This window comes from Branchiostoma floridae, chromosome 3 (genome assembly GCF_000003815.2).
Source record: "Branchiostoma floridae strain S238N-H82 chromosome 3, Bfl_VNyyK, whole genome shotgun sequence".
NCBI classification, from domain to species: Eukaryota; Metazoa; Chordata; class Leptocardii; order Amphioxiformes; family Branchiostomatidae; genus Branchiostoma; species Branchiostoma floridae.
In genome coordinates this window covers 27,980,631-28,003,130 of record NC_049981.1, presented here as the reverse complement: position 1 = coordinate 28,003,130, position 22,500 = coordinate 27,980,631, and the positions used below count along the sequence as shown (strand labels likewise).

The following is a 22,500-nucleotide window of genomic DNA, read 5'->3' as shown; positions in this document are numbered from 1 at the left end:
AAGGATGCCTTCGGGGGTGTGAAGGGTGTAATCTGACGGCTTCTCGGTCAAGCTAAAATCGCTGTGTAGGCAGTCATACAAAACTAGCTATATAGCTTAGGGCAACTGCTGTTTGGTGTAGCATTTACGGGGAGCAGATGGACGCATCGAAATATGTTTATGACAGAAAATCCGGCAATTGACCATGTTTTACGAGCATCCTGGTCATATTTGTGTCCACAGATATTTGCGAATATCTTTACGATACTTGGTGCTCTGGTGATTTGGGATGCACAGTACATCTCAATTAGCTGTCACTGGCTTCTGGGCGATAGGCTAGACATGTAGGGAGAACCGAGATTTGACAACCGTAAATTTTGGGGTCTTGTCTGGTGCTCCTTTTACAACAAATTGGTAGGTCATGGGCAACTCGTGGGCAGCCAGGCAAATGAGACTGAGGTCATCGTGTATGGAAAGTAGGGCCTATACCCTGGGTGTTACATGTACATATATGCTGTAAGGGAACGGCTATAAAATGTTTTGATTTTTATTGTATGTAAGATAATATTTCATCAAAGTCACAGGCTAAAGTACGTTTGCAGAACGTGATCAAAATGCAACTTCTGAACGTCAAGTCTGAAGACGTGATCTTGTCAGTCTCCAAGACTTATTTTAAAGCCATTATTTCCAGATATACGTTGTGACGTTCGGGAAGGATGAAACGAGCCCCGGGTTGTTTACTCTTCCTCTGCCACTGTGGAGAATTTTCTGTGAATATCATTTTAGCTTTTTAAGCATCGCCAATGAAAGAGCAGCTGTCCGTGTTTGTATGCCAGTCCAACACGGAACACAGAAGGTTTACAAACACAGAGGTGCCGGTGCTTGTGGGTTCAATGGAGTTGATTCCGGGATCTACATGACTTGTTGAAAGATAAGGTTTCACAATAAAATTTCATCTGCGTAACACACGAGGCCAACTATCCGCAAGAAATATGATCGTTTGTTTTGAGAAGCGTCGATGGGGTTTTTCGTTGGAGCGGTGGATAGGTCTGTAATGATGAGCTCAACGGTCAAAAACGGTCAAAGACGTCGTACCCATGACCGTTGTGTAATGCAGTCGTTAAATGGCAGCTTTCCCGCTCGCTGAAAGTATTTGGCGTTGTTTACAAGCGATCAAGGACACTTTTGTTCAGATATATGCTGATCGGACATCCGTTCAATAAACGATAGAAAACAATAACTAAAAGATTGTGCTTCTTTTTATCTTTTTGAAGGCGACTTTTGACATAGGCAATATAGATTGCGCCATATGTGTTACTTCCAATAATGCTATCATAAAATTATCCTAGCTTATTAACTTATTGCAATAAAGAATTAGATTTCAAAAGTAGCTAGTTGGCGGCCTCTGACCACCCCCATTCACACCCTCCCTGTTTTCAGGTGGCCCTCTCGTCTCTCGGGATCTATTTTGGAGCCTCTCCTTTCGACCCTCATGCGTAGCGAGTATTGTTGCGCGGCCGTTACGGACGGGATCGTACCGAGCAAGGTTGGAGAACAGGCCGGTAAAAGGTGCGAGAATCTCCGAAGGAAATGTCCCGTTACGCCGTGGTGCTGCTAAACGGTCCTCCCTGGGGACTGCGGCTGCAGGGGACCCGGGAGCCTAACCAGTACCTCCGGGTTGCGAAGGTAAGGTTAGGTCTGAAACTGTCGACGACATATTCGACACGGTCATATCAGTTCGTGATGATATGTGGGCGGGTTGCCCATGTTGACGACAGGGTGGTGGCGATTGGTGCTTTAATCTCGCCTTAATTGATTGCGAGAGATGAACCTGCCCACCCCTGTTTGTCCATGTTGGTATCACCTTGGTAACTGTACCGTCAGCAGCACAGATAAGGATGTGAACTGATGAGCAAGCAATGTCCAGATTTTCATCTGCAGTTTCTGTAGCCGTTTGCCATGTGTTATTCTCATGCTTTACTCGTTTGTGTCGAGCTTAAGCTTAAGGTTAGGCTGGCTAATGTACCACATTGCGGGCTAAGATACATAACGTTATACATGTACCAGCAGGTTAAAGATATAGAAGCTTTTTTTAGCCACAAGTAAATTTTATGGATGATATCCTCTGCAGACGCCAAATTTAATGAGAGAGGCAAAAACAACAACAACAACAACAAGATGGGTGAAAACAAGATATCACGATTTTGAAAATACACACCATAAACGTTATAACAAAATTGGAGCGACAAAACATGGTATCACAGCAAACAGATCATTTATTTTTTGTCGCCATTGTCACCATCGCCGGTGGGAAAAATTCTTTTTTTTTTCATAATCAGGCGAAAATTGATTAACGTGCTGATCAATGAAATAGAATTTACTTGCTGTGGTATTATAAATTTATTATATGAACGCTTCACGTTGTTCACAGAAGAATAGGTCTATTGAGTGTTGGTGTGCCACTGAAGAGGCTTTGATCACGTGACCCAATAGGAAGTCAAGTGTACTTGTGCCGTCACAGGGTACACCTTTGCTGGCAATTATAGGTCCCATTGTGGTTATAATCTGAATGGTGGAAAGCACACGAAAAAATAATTTCAGCTTCATCGTTTTCACTGACGCTATCATTTTGACGCTGCCTCTAAGCCCCTAGAAGAAAGCTTGTCTTTTCGGTGGCAAAGTTAAAAATGTGAACGAAAATGCAACATTTGTCTATGGTTTTGTTTTTGCTTTGTTTTGTTTTATTTTCCTATTTTTTACACGCTTTATACATCTTTCACTCACGCCATATCGATTGAATAGACGAGTAAAACAGCCCTGTAACCATCCGATACCCATATCTGCTTGGAGATCAAATGAAGTCGTATTCATGAATACCAGAACATTTCTGCCATAACTTGAATAACGTATAAAGCGACAGTAGAGATTACCAAAACAAATCAAGGCCACACACATCCACCATCCATACTGGATATCAGGGAAACAACTGTAGCCGCTAATCTAACAGTACAAAAGAAAGTGTCTATAGAAACCTTTTCAGAATACTGGATACTCTTATCCTATACTGTGGTAAATAGTATTATATCTTGTGGAGTAGACATTTGTATATACACTGATGTATACTTAAGCTTAATCTTCTACTGTTCGTTCGGGCCCGCAAACAGCCCGACAATCCCATAGGCATACCCGCTCTCTGAAAAAAGGCAGTGTATGGGACGAAGCCCCGTTTATTATTAATAGTGAGTAGGATTGACACCGAGGCTAAGCCCGGCCGGGCTCCGGTTTGAAAATATTGTCCTAGATAAGATCAGATAACGACATGACGGTCAGACCCCTGCAGAGCGGGGAATGCTGCCCTCCTCAAACCGTCATGGCCTTGTCCCTGTGCCATGGTTGGCGGGAATTCCCGGAACATTTGGTGTTATCTCTACTCACAGCTCGAGTCACGAACTGTCCGTGGAGCCACATACGTACACAGGACCTTGGGGGAAATGGTATCATTAACACAGACTCAATGTATTGTACCTTTGCTATTCAGGTTAGTTGATAAAGAAAAGTTTCACATTTGCGTCTCTAGAAACGGCTATGTATACTTCGGAAGGTCATGTACAAAATGATGGATGAAGAAAGAAATGTGTGGGACCAGTTCCTCGCTTCAAGTTTGCTAGAAGAGTTTATTTACAGTCACTCATGAAGTACTTGAATGTGAGTGTTGAAGGTCATGTTCACTTCAACTCGAACTTGCAGATGAAGCCTGCCGGAAGCCATTGATGTTGTCCTCTAATCTGACGTCATGTCTAGGCTAATCATTTAGACAGATGGACTTGAGAATAACTTCCTCTTGATTGAAGGCAAGAATTTGACGTACTGTTGTCCTCATTTCCGGGGCTGTCGTGTCATAGAAGGCCACATATGATATAAATAAAGCGTCATAAAATGTTGACGCCCAATCCGTACCCTTGACATTCCTATATTGGTCGTCAGTATTGGTGTGAGGCCAGTGAGAAGAGAGTGTGTGAATAATAGAGCTGTTTGTTAAAGAGAAAGGCCAAAGGGAAACTGAACAAGCTAAGGCTATCCTGAGAAGCACTACTGAGTTCGATTGCGAGTCATTTGCACCTGACTGTTGAGACATTATGTTGCGCCTCTATGAGGTAAGCTAAGAAACTTTTCAACTCTAGTGAGATACGCCAAACACTAGTCACTCAAACAACTGGATGTATTAAATTTGGGGACATCATAAATCATATCCTCAGTTGCTTGAGTTGCTATTATTATTTGATCTAATTTGGCGCGTCTTAAATCTATTACCCTGGATATCTAAAAGTACGGTTTTTGTCTTTTAGCCGGAGCATAGAACTGATCATTCGTGATTTAGAACTTGTTGCATGCGAAATCAACTAGTGTAGACTGTTCTTCTGCATCCGTCGCCTGCTCAAATTGGACCTCAGTATATAAAGTACCTTTGACTTGGGCGCCACGTACACACACACACACACACACACACACACACACACACACACACACACACACACACACACACACACACACACACAGACACACACGTCTACCGAAAGACTTAATAGTTTATGGGCAGTATCTTCGAATTTGGCTGACTCTATATAAGATATCTACATGTACATCATATAGGACGAGCGGACTTGTGTCAACATTGGAAAACTAAGTTGAAGTAGAAAACATCCATAAATAAATTGACCAAACTTTATCAAAAATTTTGCCTCCACATGAACGGTATACAACGGAACAGTACTGGAAATAGATTCAGGGATTTCATTCAGAACAACGTTTCTGAGAAACCAACTAGCTGTTATTCATCTGTAACTATGCACGGTGCAACGATGCCAATTGGGGTCCAGATATAACTTTTATCATTGAAAATTCATCCGTTTACGATGCCTTTATTCACAGCGGTTATAACGTTACATATAAAGGTATCGTTATTTTCTGCCTTTACGTCGTTTTGGGACGTGGCCTCAACCAGGCCTTCCTACGGGGGTGTGGGGATCGTAGAATTCGGTAAAAGATATGGAAATTAGCCAGAGGAGTCAGTTCACACTATGGTTAATATTCCCCCTCCGGATTTATGGTTGATCATTCATGGCTTTAATATCTGAACTCCAAAGCTACTGTCTTTATACAGAAAATGAGCGGATTAGTTTCATTGCCTTTCATCAAATCCACAGACTGGCTGCGCGACCGATCAACTCCACTGGTAACAAAACTTATCGAGCAGTTTTTTTCTCCCTTTAGTAGCCTGCGATGTCCGGAAAAAGCTGTTACATTCTGCAGCTGAGAAAACGGATGCCCGTAAATTTCAAACCGCTAGCTTCATGCAGGTTGTATTGGATTCAATGATTTCTTCAGATATCGCTAGATGTCGCCACTCAGCGGGCCTTCATTTTCATTTTGTGTAAAGGAGCTCATATCTTCGGGCGAAACACGCAACGTGTTAAAGTTAACGTTATGTCTGAAACGAAAGCAAGGATATACCAGATCAAATCAGCCAGAGAAATCACGATTTATTGATTTGTTATTGTTGATTGATCAACATCCATTCGTCATTGACCCAAATAAGTCGAAAACATAACTGCCTATTTTGAATAGATGATGATTAAACGGAAAAGCGGAGGTTTTCAATGTATCATTTGGAGCATAGTCATGAGGAAACGTAAAAACGTAATGATTGACACTTAATCCTCAATTCACGAAGGTGGGTAGGCTACACTGTATGGGTAACTACTAATTTCTGAAGCCATATCTGATAGAAACAGAGTAACGTTAACGTTTCATAACGTTATAACGGTGTTACTAGTACTAACGTTAGAATGAACTGTTGTCCCAGTGTTGTGATGTATTCATGTATTCTTCCTTCAGTGAAGAACAATAACTACTCATGAAATTATAAGTGGACTGATCCACTGTGTGTCCGTGAGAGGGGTGTGTGGTCCTGCCCGTTCCTGAGAGGTCATCACCAGCGCGTCTGCGCGGCCACAGGCTGCCCCTCCCATTTGTTTTGTTTCCATTGGCACGACCCTCCTCCCTCCCCACGGGCCACGCCGTACGGCCTCCGCTCGCCACTGGAAAAACCTGTTCTCCCCTCGGCCTGGCCGCATAGTCTGCATACCGGGCGTGTAGTACACACCACAGACGTCGGTATATGTAATATCACACTCAAGTTTGGGCGCAATTTTTCTGGAGAACAGAAAATCTGACGCCGAACGAACGGACTGATCCTCCCCCTTGAGTCGCTGTTGCTCCCGTGACTTCGGTATGTCCCTTTATTTACATTTGATCGCTGTAGGAATATTTGAGGGAGTGGTGGTGTTTGTCGTGCGGCAAGTAGTCTGTGGTTGAACGTGGTAGCTGGTAGTTGTCGTTTTTTATAGCGAGTTTTAGGCGGGGATGTTTGCGTGAAACACGTCCGACGACCCTTCACATTCCAACATGGCCGCCCGTGGCCACTCTTCGTATATTATAACGTTATTCTTACACCAGAAATATTCAGCAAAACATATTCTGCTTCATGCCCAGGTAGCTGTTCTTTGTGCTTATATGACAGTCGTGTTGGTAGCTTATAAATGTCAGAAAAGATCACACACGCGTTGTGTGAATGTCACACTATGACGAGCGCCCCCCTCCCCACCCGCAGTTGTCAAAATCATGTCGATTTCACAAATATTGCTACACTGAACGATCACGCAACAACGTGGCACTACCCAGTGGCTTAAGTACGTCAAAAGGCGTTTATTATATTTGCTCAAAGGTCGTGTATAACTCACTCAATACGAACGCAGTGGATAATGACTCCACTCCTGGACCTTATAACATCGTGAAAACAATAATTTACTATTTCGTACGAAATCAGTGGAGCTAGCAAGCTACCCATCAGGTCTGTGTAGCTCACAGTTGTGACATAAAGGTCAGATCAGTAGGCCAAGCCTTGTTTACTTCCAATTTGTGTGTTGTTTTGCCTTGGGGGAATTCTGTGATTCATCCTTCAAAGGTGGAAGCTATACAATGTAGCTGATATGCCCCCCTCCCCCCACACAAATACCCCTTTATTGTACTGTACAAGAGGAAATTACATGTAATCTGTTATGTCACATAGGTGTTATTTTCTTGACAACACAACTGCTGTATGCATTCATTGTTGTGTGACTTCCTAGAAGTTCCTTGCTAAATCAATGTTATGCAATGTTGTTGCTTTATTACTTCCTGTTTTGACAGGTATCAGATCATAGTCGATAATTTCATCATGTATGTTTATATTGAATTGGGTTACTGTATTGCATATTAGTGTCATTTTATCCTAATTTACATTGTTCACACTTTCACGAGTCCTCCTCCTTTCCACCTGCACTTCATACATTGTAACATAATATTTCAAAATACAAAAACGTTACTGTTATGAATTATGTATTTATGTTATGTTCCCTAGTGTTCATGAATACTGTAAATGTAACCCATTGAACTACAGAAAATGCCATTTAAGTCTTATTCATTTTCTTGTATTTGGAATATTACAGCACAGCATATGCAGGAAATTGTAGAACAGCAATGTTTACTGTTATGTCTGGTAAAGGTTGGCAGATGTACTGTACTGGTACTGCAGAACAATAGGTCTTTTGTTGTCTTCAGTGCATGACATATAGCTGACATATAGATGTTACTTTTTACCCTATTAGTATAGTGTAGTTACTGTCATTGTGAACTTTGTCATTTGAGCTGGGATGCAATTTATCTAGAAAAAAGTCATCTTTTTGCATTAGCCGACATAATTTGTCATATATGTATTACTATAATTTCACATTATGAAAGCACAGTTTCGGTAGTATTTTATTTTTGTCCAAATTGTTTATGTTGAATATGAAGTCGTATGGCGATTTTTTCATGTTATGCATAGAAATATGACAAGGTTTTAGGGAATCTTTGCAATTACCAATATCAGGTCCTTTTTGCTGGGGTCCCCAGGGATACCCTGTGGTTTCACACTGTGGCCCAGATTGCCAACAATTCCCCAAATTAGATGAGCTTCTCATCAATTATGCACATAATTGTCAATCCTGGTTCCCAATCGCTGTTGGTAATGGGGTAACAGATTCGATGATGTCTGTTAGAGGTTCTTAATGTTTCCTGTTTTTGTCCCCAAGGGCACTTGTTCAAGTCCTAATGGATATTAAAGTTGAAGAGTATCCATGTTTTCTCACTATCATCTAACCTGCTGTTACTATGTTGGGTAGTCAGCAATTTTCACTGATGACCAATCTGTTCAGAGACAGAGAGAAGGTGAGGTACATGTGTATAAATTATAACACAGGGATTTGTTCTGTCTACTCGGGACAGTATGATTAAGTCTGCATGTTTAGGATATTGAATATCCATCACTTTATTAGCCAGTGTCTGTAGCAAGCATCGATCTATCAAATTTAGCTGCCTATCACAGTACATTAAAATATACATAATTGTATTGTACGGTCAAACCTGTACAAGTGACAACCTAGATACATAACAACCACCTGGCTAATGTATCCACTTTTGGTGATTCCTCAGATGAGTTTTAAGAGTGACACATGGAGCATGGAGAAACCTTTCTTTGGTGACCTGTCCACATACAAGATTTTGTTATCAATTCTCAGTGGCCCTCTTGGTAACTGTCTTAGGCAGTTGTGACTACTGGCACAGGGTGCAAAATTTATAGGATATAATGAAAGGACCTTTCATTAAAAAAACGCAAAGATTTCTTAGCTATTCGGCTTGTCTAATTTGCTTTTCTTACAAACATATGATCTTGGTTAAGGATGATTTAAACTAAAGAAGAAGAATCTTTTGACCATAGGACCAATTACTGCCAGAAAGATAGGAACCAGACATCCATGTCTTTGATCTGAAATTAAGACCCTTTGAGTATGTTAAGATCTCAGTAGAAATTTAGAAGCGCATTACTACGTCTGGCTGACTGTTCCAGAACTGTCAATTTGAGGACCTAAGTATGTTCCCTATGTGCCCTTGTATGATGTTTATGACAGAGACACCAGCAGTGGACGCCACAGTTAGGATAAGACTTCTGTTATCTCTTCTTGGATAAAGAAAAGGGCTACCATACAGGGAAGGGTAAACAAAAACATGTGTACAGATACACTGTTAGATTCATTTGAATTCAGGTCTTGCATTATAATTGATATACATGTTGTGTAGTAGTATATGATGATGATTATTTTTGACAAGTGACATTCATTGGTTGTGCCCACAAAACTTTATGATCCATAGAGGATTGTGATGTTTTGATTCCAATTGTAGTCGCCATTGTTGGAAATGAGTTTCTGTACTTCCTGTGATGCTCCTAGAACCAGAGCCCTTATTGTCAGTTAATAAGGGGGTGGAGATGGGAGGGCATGTGATTATCACTGATAATAGCACATTGTTAGCCTTGGACTCATGAAAAATATGCCAGTACCCTATGTTAGGTATCCATGGCATAGAACTGTGTTCATTCTTGCAATTTTTAGGCCTGATAAAAAGTATTGTTGACAAAGTACAATACTGAATACATTATTTGCTTTCCTTAATTCATGGTTATAGATGTCCACGTATGAATTATAATGCTGAGTTTTCTGAACTTTATAATGTCTTGTTAATAGTATAATACTGTAATCTCTTTACGTACTTACCAACAGAAGACCCGTCAGGAAAATGACAACAAGCAGTCACTTATGTGACCAATAGCTATTGTTATGTTCACAAGTATCATCTTTTTGAATGCCTGCAATGGAGGATACTGTCATGTTTTCAGTGTAGGTAAAATGTTTGCAGCAACTTTCGCATGCCTTTCTTTCAAGTCACAGATGTCTTTATCACCATTTATGTCACTGCCAGTCCAAATCCTTCAGTTTGGGATATGCAGATGAGTTCAGACAGCCAGCTGACATGACAGTCTGTGAGCGATTACCCAGGACTGAGGGTTCAGGGTATTTTTGACCATGCATCATAGGAATGTCACCCTGGATAAGTCCATATTCAGACCTTCCTCTAGTACTTTATGCTCTCTACACGGACTCCCCCTGGAAAATGTGGTTCGTTCCAGATGCTTTTCATGTTTTTGAAGGTCACCTGATGTCTGTCCAGTCAATCGATGCAGAAAAAATGTTATACTTTTTGTGATATTTTATATGCAGTGTGGAAAACATGCAAGCATAAATTGGTCTTTAGTTAGCACACAGACGATGATAAAATATATCATCTTGTTAGAGTTTGAGAAAGGCACACTGATTTGCAGTTGCTACAAATAATCTGGAAGGTAATCTAGGTTTGAAAGAAAAGCTCCTTGTTTTGTTTTACAAAGCCTAAAGGTAAAACTGATTGTTTGTTTTTTTGTCAGAATGTGTATGTAGAGTATTGGATGAAAAATGTTACTACATACATATTTTATGACTTGTAAAGATATATTAGTGGACACTATTACTTACTCAGATTTAAAAGCAGGCTTTCTGTTTCCCCTTTGTAGACCCTTGAACATGATACTGTAATGTTTGGCTCAGCTAATGGTCTAGCAGTGTCACTGCACAGTTGAGTGGCCTGTTTTTTTTACCATTTTCCAATCACTGGCCCTCAAACACTGGGTACAACTGGGGGGTCACCCGTGAACAGGGTAGGATGGCAAGTCATAAAAGACATGTTTTGGGTTTAAAGGAATTTGATGATTGGATTTTGTTAAACAACTTTGGTCTCTATTGTCAGTAACACTTTCCCATGTTTTTTACTGAATGCTGTGCCGGTATATTAGTAAACCAGGCATCTTGACCAATTCAAGTTTCAGGCCAAATTTTTGGCAAGGCAACTCTTAAAAACAGACATGAACAGAAAGAAGATAGAGCATGTCAAACAATGTCAGAGACATGACATTTTGTTCTTAACCAAGCTGTCACAGAAATCTTTTGACTGGAAGGAAATTGTATTTTTCACACATTGTTAACTTTTACCGTGTAAGTATGGATCAATGATTATCCTTGGCTTAAGAGCAACCAGAATTCTTATCCTCCAAAGCTATTGCATGGACTGCTACTAACAATTATTAGAAGGAGTTAAAAATATCCAGTTTTTGAATTGACAGTGTATTTGCTTGGCTGCTTAGAGTCCGCCATAATACTACTGTACATAAATAACTGTTTTATTACCTCTCCCACCTTTCCCAACATGTATGACCCTTCATGGTCCTCAGCTCTGAAGAGCTTGCTACAGCTAATTGGCATATGCACACTCTGTATAGTGTGCATGAAAATGAATTGCTATTCTTTGCTTTTATTTCCCGTTTTATACTAATCAAACTCTCATTGGACTTCAGTGTTATTACCTGCTGAAATTAACACGGCCACCCTGTTCCACTGTATGTACAGACATTTGTATTCATCATTAGAAAATGTGTCTTTTCTTCCTCAGGAAAAATTTCAATGTTGAATTGACCTGCCAATGAAGGACATGAAAAGTGAAATGTAAATTCTTCCATCCGCTCTGATCCCAGCTTAGGAAATGGCAAGTGACAGATGGTCTTGCACTGTTGTGTGAATAACTTTATATATAAGAGAGAAACAAATAAAAGGACATGTGTAGAGCTTGCCAGTTGCCTGGTCAGCAGGACAGAAGTTTGTAGTAGAAAACTGGACCCAAACCTAGATAGTCAAACAAATCTCACGGTGTAGAATAGCTTAGAGTACAAGAATGGGTTTCTGATGGATTGTATTGCTGCCTTGGAGAGAGCAGCAAAAGCATACACCTGTTTTTCCTTGAAGCAAAATGAACTTGTGTGTCCAGCGTGTATACTTGCTATATCCTTTGGATGCTGCCCTCTCCCAAATATGGTGAATTAAGAGAATTTCACACCTGACTGAGATACTGAGTAGTACATATGTATGACTAGTAAGGCCATTAGTTTACTACTAATACTAGCCATTTTTCTGTTCCAGTATTTTGCCTCAAATGACAGAAAGATACTGAACATTATTACATGGCTGTTATTTTAGATACAGTCTCTGGATAACTATATGTTAATTCTCGTTCAACCAGTTTAGTCTTCTAATACCTAACATTGCTACCTATGCATAACTATGGTAGTTGTTGAACATAGCATGAATTGCAGAGAGTGGTAACCTAATGAATTGTGTACTGTATCCATGGTATATAGTATTTCAAAGATACAGTGATGTTTTTCCAAAAGCTATTAGCTATATTAAGGAGGTTATAAATACCTCCTTGGCTACATGAAACATTGAATACATGTGATTGAGTGAATAAATGTTATTTGGGAGTACAAATAGCCTTTATAGATTCTGATTAAGTTTCCTGTCTATAACATATAATATTATAAGTGCTGAACAGTTGATTAATCCTTTCGATTGTATGATTCCTTCCTTCAGTTATACAGTAGAACTTCTTCTAGAAGACAGCTAGGGAGCAAGTAATACATATGTATGGCTTTTAGACAATGTGGTAGATGGGAGAAAACAGTAGACTAGTATGTAGACAAGTGTTTGTTGGGTTAGGAGTCATAATGTACTCCTGAAACACAACAAAGGATTAAACTGATTAGTCATAGTCATTTAGCACTCAGGTGTTATCAACAAGGTGATAACAAGCAGTATGGGGCATCATCAAGGGAAGACCATTCTGGAATACACACTTCAGATAAGCTCCAATCAAAACTTTGCTAATGCCAAGTGTATAACATACTGCTATTCTAGTGCTTCAGTATTAGTGTAATAGTTATAAAGGACTAGTGATTGTGGAAGACAAATACAGGTTAGCAGAGACAAGTACTATGTCACGTTGGCATGTCCTTACAACAAGTTTAGTTCCCAACCTTTGGCTGTGCCCCTATGAAACAAAGGAAAACTACAGTTTGTAGATTTGTATGTTTGGCATGTTTGGTATGAAAGCAGATGAACCCTGTTTTTGTTGTGTTATCTATAAGTTTCCCTTTGGCCATTGTTACATGTACGTCATAACACATAACTATGTTGTCATTTTGACCCTTCCATCATCTGGGCCTATTGTCAAATTGGAATGTGCTCTATAAAGTATGACAGAGACCTTGCTGCTGAAGGGTTTGAATCAAAAGAGTCTCTCAAACACACCTAGTTAACCACAAGTAGGACCACAAACATGTCGTCATTGTGGCTAATAAGGGATGGGCCACAGCAGACATTACTTCATGAACATCAATTAGCTTCTTGTGTTACATCTGCCATGGGGTGTCTTGTAAGCATGGCACACCATCTTGAAGATAGACCAGTGATTTTTATTCCAGTTGGCATCTGTGCATGAATATTGTCTATTTGATTCTAATCTTCATCTTAATTAACATATTGCTGAATGTATAGCTTTGATTCAGTCAAAAATGTAAAACGAATGGTTGACAAGTGACCTTGGATAGGATGTCTGCTTCATTAGCACTTAGGTAATGACATTTTCAGTATGTCTTGTTGTACATGCTATTACTGCATGTACTGGAAAGATGTTACTGATGGTCAGAAGCTTGTAAAAGGTTTGTTTGGGCTAACGACGGTAACATGACTTTTAAGTCAGAAGTTGTACAGAAAGGTATTGTTTCAATGTTTACACAGTATGGACATGTTGGGGTTATGAAGTTTTTCTTTAGTGGAGGGAAGTAAGGTCTATTGCCAATGGTACCATACATTGACATAGCCAGCTTTGTATATCCCCGTCCTGTTCTATTTTTGCTGGGCCTGTGTACTCAGAGTCGTGTCATGTTTCCCAGACTGTTTGAACATGCCTTTTTAGGACAACAATCCCTTTAGTCATAACCCTGCTAAACAGGCCACACTTTCAGTAGAGTGGTTCCCTTCCCTCTGTTCTTTGTACCTCAGGGGTTTACCTGAAGAATCTAGGACATGCACTTTCCTTCCTGTGACCCTTTCTTATAACCCATGAATCTGGCTAGCTGACATACTTTTCCTGCATGCCTGACTTGGTTTTACATTAAGGCTATTGTTCTTCTTGATAGCCTGATCAAGATCTGGCAGAATACTCGCCCTTTGACTTATCTGATTGTATTTGCTCAAGTAGTGAAGGAATTGTTGAAGAGATGTGATGATCTGATTTACACATACCTGTGCCATCTCTGTCAGTCATCTTCTTATGCAGTTTGTTATTTGCAGAGATGCACAAATTCCACTATCTGCCATATATCATCCTGTTTAAGAGTCAGCACATTTGGATAAACCATAAGAAATAATTCTACATTTTGTATGTTTCGCCCAAACTGACTTATTGAACCCAGAATTCCTACTTTTCTGTCAGCTCTGCCAATGTCATCTTTACAAGCATTTGAATTGATTCTAATTGACAATGTGTGTTTAGTTATTTGAAAACTGTGTGTTACAAGCATGAAATTCTAGAACTGTTTTTCATATGCACTTCATATTCATATTGTCTCCATGTCACTTTTCATCAATATTCCCAGCCCCTTGCATGCCATCACAGCTGAATCACATATTGCTAGCTAGGAGGGGCACATTAGATCCATCTGAAGCAGAAAAATTGTCTTCATGGTTCATAATAAACTCAATATTGGGAGCACATCTCAGAAAGGCAGGGGTGCCCCAAACATTTCGCGTTTGTCAAGGAAACCAATTTACTTTCATTTCCGAAAGTCAAAACAATATTCCACAAATTGGAAGAAACTGCCGGAGGGAAATTTCTGGAATGATGGCGGAGTAGAATTAGTTTAGTGCTTGTGTAGGCAAACATGTTCCACATTTGAAAGTCTTGGCTAATAACATGTGTCTTTAATGTTTGAAAAGGTGCATTGTATAGGAGGCTCAAGATGAATTTAAAGGGAAAAATTAGGTTTGTGAATAAATTTTTAGGTAAGAAATTTCAGTTTTATCAGTCAAGTCGAGGCATATACCACTATTATCATATCCATAAGATCCTTTTGTATATATAATATAGAAACCATTTTCATTGGTTCCTACTGGTACAGAAGTAAGCACAATTCTGTCTCATGATGTGCCATTTGTATAGACAAAACAATGTAAAGAAGCCCTTATACAGGTGATAACGGCCCATATTAATGTCTTGGTGTAGTGGGCCTGATATTCTGATTGTCAATATTTGCTGCAGGGAAAGCGATTTCCTTTATTGCTCCAGAGGAGACATTAAAACCCCATTCCAGTCCTGATCTCAGGGAAGGGGTCAGCAGTTCCACATGTTTTACCTGGAAAGAAGCTAGTGCTGTGGGCAGGTGGGAGGGGCCAGGAAATTCATTTTAGCTTCAAATTATTTGCTGAGGAATTTGATGTGAATGCTGAAATCCTGCCAATAAAGGAATGTAAAGTGTGAAGTGAGATTTAATAAATATTCCAAAATTGAAACCTCCATACCAGTCACAAATTTTTGTTTGCCTTGATCATGATGTTTGCATATCTATAGACTCGAAAAGATAATGGTATGTTAGGGTATTTCTTGAAACTCTTGAAACTTTGACCTTTCCATTCTAAATTCATGACACTGCACTGAATTTGAAGCTTTTAGAAACTTTACAAATTTGAAAATATCTGAAAGTTAAGTACCTAAAATGCTTTCCTTAATATACAAATGTATATGCCAGACAAATATGAATTTCACTCCTGTATGGTACATTACCTATATGACCATTACCTGAACAGCCCTTAGATGATGTTAGATTATACATCATATCTGTCCAATATAACCCCATTAAGGTCCTACTGGTGTCACAGTAGCTGATTGTTCCAGTGCTTGGTTTTGATTTCATGCTGAAGTTAACATTGGGGCCAGTTTCCTCTCTCTGGGGACATGGTGTGGTGGGGGTTTGATTTCATGGTTTACCTAAAACAACATATTAATCTACATCAGTGTCACATCATCAGGCCTGTTGATTCTACCATACTGTAAATGCATTTAAGTTCGCGGGGGATTTAATTTTGCGGTTGCTGGAAAAAGGACTTTTCGCGGTAGTTTTAATTTTGCGTAACACGTTAGACTGCAGTCTAATACCATACTAGGAAAATGTTCGTGGTGGTTTTAAGTTCGCGGTGAAGTGGTCACTGCGAAAACCGCGAACATTAATCCACCGCGAACATTTCTGCATTTACAGTACTGTAATTCTTTATTTGGTAACTTTTAGTGGCTTGAGTGGTCACTATTTAACAAATTTCATTATCGCAATAATTTTATCTTGTGCTAAGGCCTAAGAACCTTGTTTGCAGGAGGTACTGCTTTTCCCCCTAACTGATGAAACTACGATCTGCGATATTGAATGGATTTACAGTATTTAGTAATCCTCTAGAAACTATAGTATAGTCCTTCTGTTTTCATTGACCAGGATACACAGGCATTAAATCAAATCAATAATGGAAATTGGTTGATGTATGGACAGGTTTTTAGGTGTAACTGTGAAATTGGAATGTATTTATTAGATTGAAAGGTAAGCAGATTTAAACCTTTTCTGGACTCCTGACTTACCAGGTAGTAAAATCAATATGCATGGCCCACCTTGTTTTCATTACCATCTGGTATGTGTTGGAAACTCTGACCTAATGAAGACATCCATCTTTCAGGAGAGATCATCCAAGAGACAGTACAATAGGCCATAGGTCACTGGTTCAAGTCCCAGACATACACCTTGTCAGTCACCTGTCACTCCTGCCCTTTGGGCCTCATGTTAAATCTAGGAGGAAGAGGTCAAGATCTTGTCTTTCTCTCTTGTCATTAAAAACATGTTATAATGAGCTGCATTTCCTTCTACTTTGAAAAACATGGTTGTCTCCCCATGACCCTTTTTAATGAGGAGATTCTTAATTCAGTTTGTCTGAGTACAGAAGAAGGCACACTTTTTAACTATTGGGTTCCATAGCCCTTATATTTAATACATTTGTATACTTGTGAAATAACACTGTGCAGTATTGTGTGATGTCCTTTGATTTGTTTGCCTGTAACTGTTCCCTTAATACTAGACCAACTTAAAACTACACATGTACATTGTTTGAAGGATGATATATGTAGGTATTGTGTGCATTGGCCAGTCTATTTTAGTTTATAACCAATATTGCTTCCTGGAATAGTTGCCAAAGGTGTGTTCACATTGAAGTGTGGTCAAAACTGCCCAAGAAGACCATTCGGGGAACCGATAAAAGCTGGTCTAGGTGGACGGGGTTCTTAATGCTTGTGTCAAAAAGAGAAAAATTATCTAATTGGTCCAACAAAAATATGTCACATTGGCCAGGTGGTCCTAGTGTAATATGCAGAGGTGCTCACATGTATGGATTTAACAGTGTATACCATGGTTTGTTGGTGGAAAGAATGGCAACACCTTCTGGAAGACTTCAGGCTGGAAGTGTTTGGCTTGAAGTGGTTGGCTTTCCACCCCCACCTGACCTTTCCTTTCTGTGCTGACAGCCTGTCAACCTGGGTGTCAGGAACACGGACATAGCTGAAATTGTTACCTAAGGTACCCTGTTTCCTGGTGTCATTCTTGGACCTCAGGGTTTCATCACTTCTGCCCACTTTCTCTTCTGAAGAATGTCATTTCCATGCCAATGCAAACGGAGAGCTAAATCTTTAGTATATATATATATATATATATATATATATATATATATATAGTAGGTGATCTCTTTGACTTGATCCATTTGTAGTAGAAGATATGAGATAAATGTTAAATGCAAGACAGTGCAGTGATCATTGATGAAAAAAGGCCAAATGCAGTAAATGTTTTCTAGACAGTTATGCCCAGGCTGGCTTACATATGTATTCTATACATCTATGTTGCAGATATTTCCAGTTTCTTGAGAGCAGCTCTTTTTTAAATACACTGTAAAACATAGAAAGAGCTAAAGGTGTAATGTACCTGTAATGCATATCAGGTTTGTAGCCAGCACCTGTCCTTCAGTCCTTTGAAGGAATTTTGCAACTGGGGACTGAAAAAAGTTTTCCCCATTCTGTCCCCTGGGACAGACAAAAATTGATATGTAAAGATAAATTTAAACACTGAAACCCATGTGTTCTTCTTCACCAAAACAGATGCCATTGGGCAGCTTAGTCTACAAGCAAAATTTGCACCTCAAAATGCCGGAAATAGTGTTTCAGAGGGTCTTGATTTAAAAATTTTCTGGGACCCAGACCCCCTAGAAATGACGCGAAACATCACGCCATGCCTTCGGTGCTCGATAGGATTCCCATTCAAAATCAAGGGGACTGAAAATGATTTCAGGCTGGCTACAACCCTGATGCATATACATGTAGAGTCAAGACTATCCAAGAAGACCACTCATGACCATAAAATCTGGTCTATGTGGACAGGTGGTCACTACAGATGGGATTCTTGAGTCCAAGGCTTGTGTCGATAGGAACATTATCAATAGGACCATCAAAAAGAAGTATGTTATCTCACTAGAGTTGATACTGAAGTATAGCAGGGATTTATGAACATCTTAAATATAACTCGACATATAATATTACTTAATGAATTGACTGTTGTTTATTGCATCGCCACTCACTTTTACCTGTCCTATTTTATGAATAATTGTATCAGACATGTAAAAGTCAAATTCCTCCATTCTGGCCCTGTACATATCCTGTGTATATCCAGATTTACCTTGACAGGAACAGGCAGTGAATTGGGGTAAACAGGGTCCAGAGCACCCTGTTCTTGATTAATGATCCCCAAAGCTAGCTATGGCATTGTCTTTGGCTGTCGTCCAAGCAACCTAGGTCATCGCCAACTCCAGAAACTGGGAAAAAAATACGCTTTTTTAAGGTAACATTGGCAGCTTATAATAATACATTTAACTTTAAAGCCTTTAGGATAAGCGATAAAGTAGAATATTTTTGCTGTTTTCGTCTTCACCGTTTCTGTTTTTACAAACTATTTGTGTGTAATGTCCTGTCTCTCATGCCATTATGCACTTTTTGGCACAGGGATTCTTAGCCTGAGATACCCAAATTCGATCTCTTATGACATTGACATTCCTATCGCATTAACCTGTCAGTATCTAAATAGTACCAGCTAGCTCATTTAACAGTGCAGAATTATACCATTTGTAAAGCTGACAAGGGATGCTTCACCAGAAGTTTGATGGAATAGTGTAAAGAGTTTTGCCATTATGGTAGATTAAAAAGTCATTAGCTTGCCATCAGTACCCAAACCTTTTAGAGTTCGATTTGGTTCAAGGCAAGTTGTTGTGGCGAGAATGGGCCAAACAAAAAATCTTGCTTGGCTTTCTTTGCCCTGTTGGGCCCTGCTTTTGTGTGGTTGGTGTCAAGTGTACTTGATATGAGGCATTGGATTTGGGTTATTTTCTTTTGGCTGTTGTGTCAGTAGCTCTCCCTTTCAATCAGCCACTACCTTTGCAAAGAAAGAATGCCAGGATCGCCATAACAAAAAGAGCAAGTTTTGCAAGGAGTCCATTCTCCAAACCATTCCACTCTGCCAAATAACTTCACTGGTTTCTTGGTGCTACGTGCAATCCTATTGGTTGCTGGAGTTGTTTTTGAAGTCATGCTTGGCCTGCCATGAAACCTCTTGCCCTGGCACTATTTGCCACTGATCAATACCTAAACATGACCTCTTTGGTATGACAAACTGACCTTTGACTTTCGACCTCAATACCTGATACAAAGCAGACTTACATAGGAGAGATTCCTCAGTGAAGAGGCTTTATACCAGGTGTTCTACTCACTTCGGTTGGTTCTCCAACAGAGAGGGTTTTGAACTGTCCGGGATTATTTCATGTATCATGACAGATAAGGTAGGTGACTGTGGCTACATGTTTCTTGCTTTACAGATTGGATGTGTCATCTGATACATGTTGTTATACATTTAGAAAGTTGCGTTCTGTATCATCATATACACAACGGTCCACCCATGCAATCATAACTTTATGTGGGTTATCCGTGGTCAAACTATAGAAGCAAAAACTGTCATTCATTTTGTAACTTTAACCATGCAATATACATCAAACTTGCATGATTCTTATTGTAGCCATAGTATCATCTGCTAGAGGATTATGTTCAGATACTACCAGAAAATATCCTTTATATTCACATACTCTGTGGCGTCAGCTCCATGACTTTCGTATTCAGTAGAAGACAGAAGTTTGAAAAGTGACTTGACAGTCTCATTTCCAAGAGAAACATCTTAACTTGGGCTTATGATTTAAATCCTCACTTCCCTCTCAACAACTTTTGGACAGGATCAACTGTAGACTGGTATTCGGTAAGTGGATAAGTAAACCACACTGCCACTCTCTTCTGTTCACACTGCCCCTCCCCTACAGACATTGATCTGTAAACATGCGCTAAATGGCGGGCATACCTGGATGACATGTCCGACACAGTGTTTAACAGAAAGTCAACTAGACAATGATTGTACTTTAGTTGATATGCAAACGACATGTACCCAGTGAGTAATGTGCTTGTTAGGAGATTGTGGTAACAAGGTGTTAAAGCACGCTCTCAGGTTTGCCGAAGATTAAGGGTTTGGAAATTCGGGACATTCCTGTGTTTCCTTACTGGTGACCCCATCGATCATCTTAAGACGTTGCCATTGTTTTCTTGGTTTGTGGTCTCTACAGGTCTTAAGTAAAGCCCTCAGTAACTAGGCCATCAGATTCTTCTGCACAGGTATTGCCTCAGGTGCAACAAAGGAACATATTTTCATCGAATGGAATGAGATAAGAAAGTGTCTTTTATAGATTTCAAGTAGCATCTAAAACAAAATCGAATACTGAACGCAAGAAAGTAGATTCTATGTTATATACCTGCCACAAACTCAAATGTAGATGGATAGCCAATGCTATCTAGAAAACATCCATAGCCCCATCCCCAAATTAAGGGTAAGCAAATGTACCCAGTAACTTCTAAATGAGAATAATGTTTAGATACATTATGCCACCTGACCCTGCTAATGACTCAACTGCTCAACCCCATTGTTCCTTGGGTGGGGGCATATTTGGTTCTCATTTAGGTAATTTGATTGTTGACTGACAAGATCCTAATGTACACTGTTGGCCCATGGACTGTAGGGTTATGTTCTCTTAGTGCCAATGCTACAAAAGAATGCAGTCCACACTAATGGCCAATAAAGAACTAGAACTACATCATTAATGGGTGATAATTGATATTCAGGTATACCATCTGACTTTGTACATTTGTCTTTCAGGAGCAATATGTGTTAAAGAATAAATAGATAGCTTTACTGATTGACTGATTATACCTATATCATGTAGCAAGCGTGGATCTATTTTAAATTTCATCACAAGGGTCAGAGCATGAAAATACGCTTGAATTAAGAGCTTCATCCTACCTGTCCAAAATCTGGTGTACAGTTGCTGCAGTGAAAGTAGATTTTGAACTTGCACAGTGGAAACAATTCAATGCACATGAATGTTGGTGACTTTCCTTATTTGAAGGTCAATAATATGCATATGGCTTCAGTTAGATCTCAATGAACCTTCGGGCCATCTAATTTTGAGGTAATATTGCATGTCACTTTGAATATTGCATGAAATTGTTATTCTATCCTTAGCACTTTCACTTTTTGCAGGGAAAGTCCAGTAAGCCCTACTTTTCAAAGTAGGCAGATGGGGGGTTCGGGGTATCAAAGCAATATCAGCTACAGAAAAACAAGAAAAGTTAACTTTAAGTTAGGTAAAAAGCTACAGACAATATCAAATGTGCAATGTATAGTACCTAAAGGTTGTGATATTTAAATTTTTTTTTTTCATAATTGAGATGATACAAATTTGAATGACAATCATGTTCAATTCTCTGCTCCCTCTCAAAACATAGTCAACTTTGATACCTTAGAATTGTTTGTTTCTTTAGCTGTGTTATGAGAATCTGATCCTTCTCTTCCTCCATGGGGAGTGTTGTTAGGTGCCTAGAGGGCTGCTTACAACCTCTTCCAGGGCTTAAAATACTTCTTCACATATCACAGATATACATGTAGATATCAAGCATTTGCTATCCAGAAAAACAGGTGCATTCTTGTATCTCTATAATGTTTATTTTGTTTACTTTTTCTCGTTATTGAATAATGTTCAAACAATTTCAAACTTCAAAAACTGCATAACAAATGAACTTGTTGCATCTAACAATAATATTATTCCACTGAGATTTCTACAGCTGGGGAGAATGCCTTTAGTTTAAAACTGATTTGGATTAACTAGCTAGAAAGGGTGCTGGAAGTTAATTAATAGAAGTTTATTTGCAAGTTCGTGCCCGAGGGCTAATTGCAAGTACATAGTATACACATAGTGACAATGGACAGTCATAAACAATGTTCTAATCTAATACTAGTGTTGGCTATTTCTAGGCAGGTTGGGTTTGACTTCTTTTTACGACAGATGGTCCACAGTCAGGTTGTACCTGTCTGTTTGGTATTTCTACTCTCCCAACCTTGAAGTAGGTTTTTCCTGCGTGACTTGGTATGGTGTATCAACAAGGCCCTTATTTACTCAGTCAACA

At 39.5% G+C, this 22,500-nt stretch overlaps 1 protein-coding gene across 38 annotated transcripts in view; it reads left to right on the top strand.

The window, feature by feature from the left end:
- The first annotated feature begins 1,443 nt into the window (after positions 1 to 1,443).
- LOC118412142 (titin-like) overlaps positions 1,444 to 22,500 on the top strand; it is a 78,545-nt gene continuing 57,488 nt past the window's right edge. For 13 of the 38 annotated variants that reach the window (XM_035814808.1, XM_035814811.1, XM_035814827.1 and 10 more), the window contains exon 1: positions 1,444 to 1,665. In XM_035814808.1, coding sequence (XP_035670701.1) covers positions 1,570 to 1,665 — 96 coding nt within the window. In that variant the 5' untranslated portion in view covers positions 1,444 to 1,569. Of the gene's footprint in view, positions 1,666 to 4,002; positions 4,134 to 5,976; positions 6,269 to 19,629; positions 19,782 to 22,500 lie in introns of those variants that run through there. The other 25 variants (XM_035814819.1, XM_035814820.1, XM_035814835.1 and 22 more) reach the window with 7 other exon arrangements.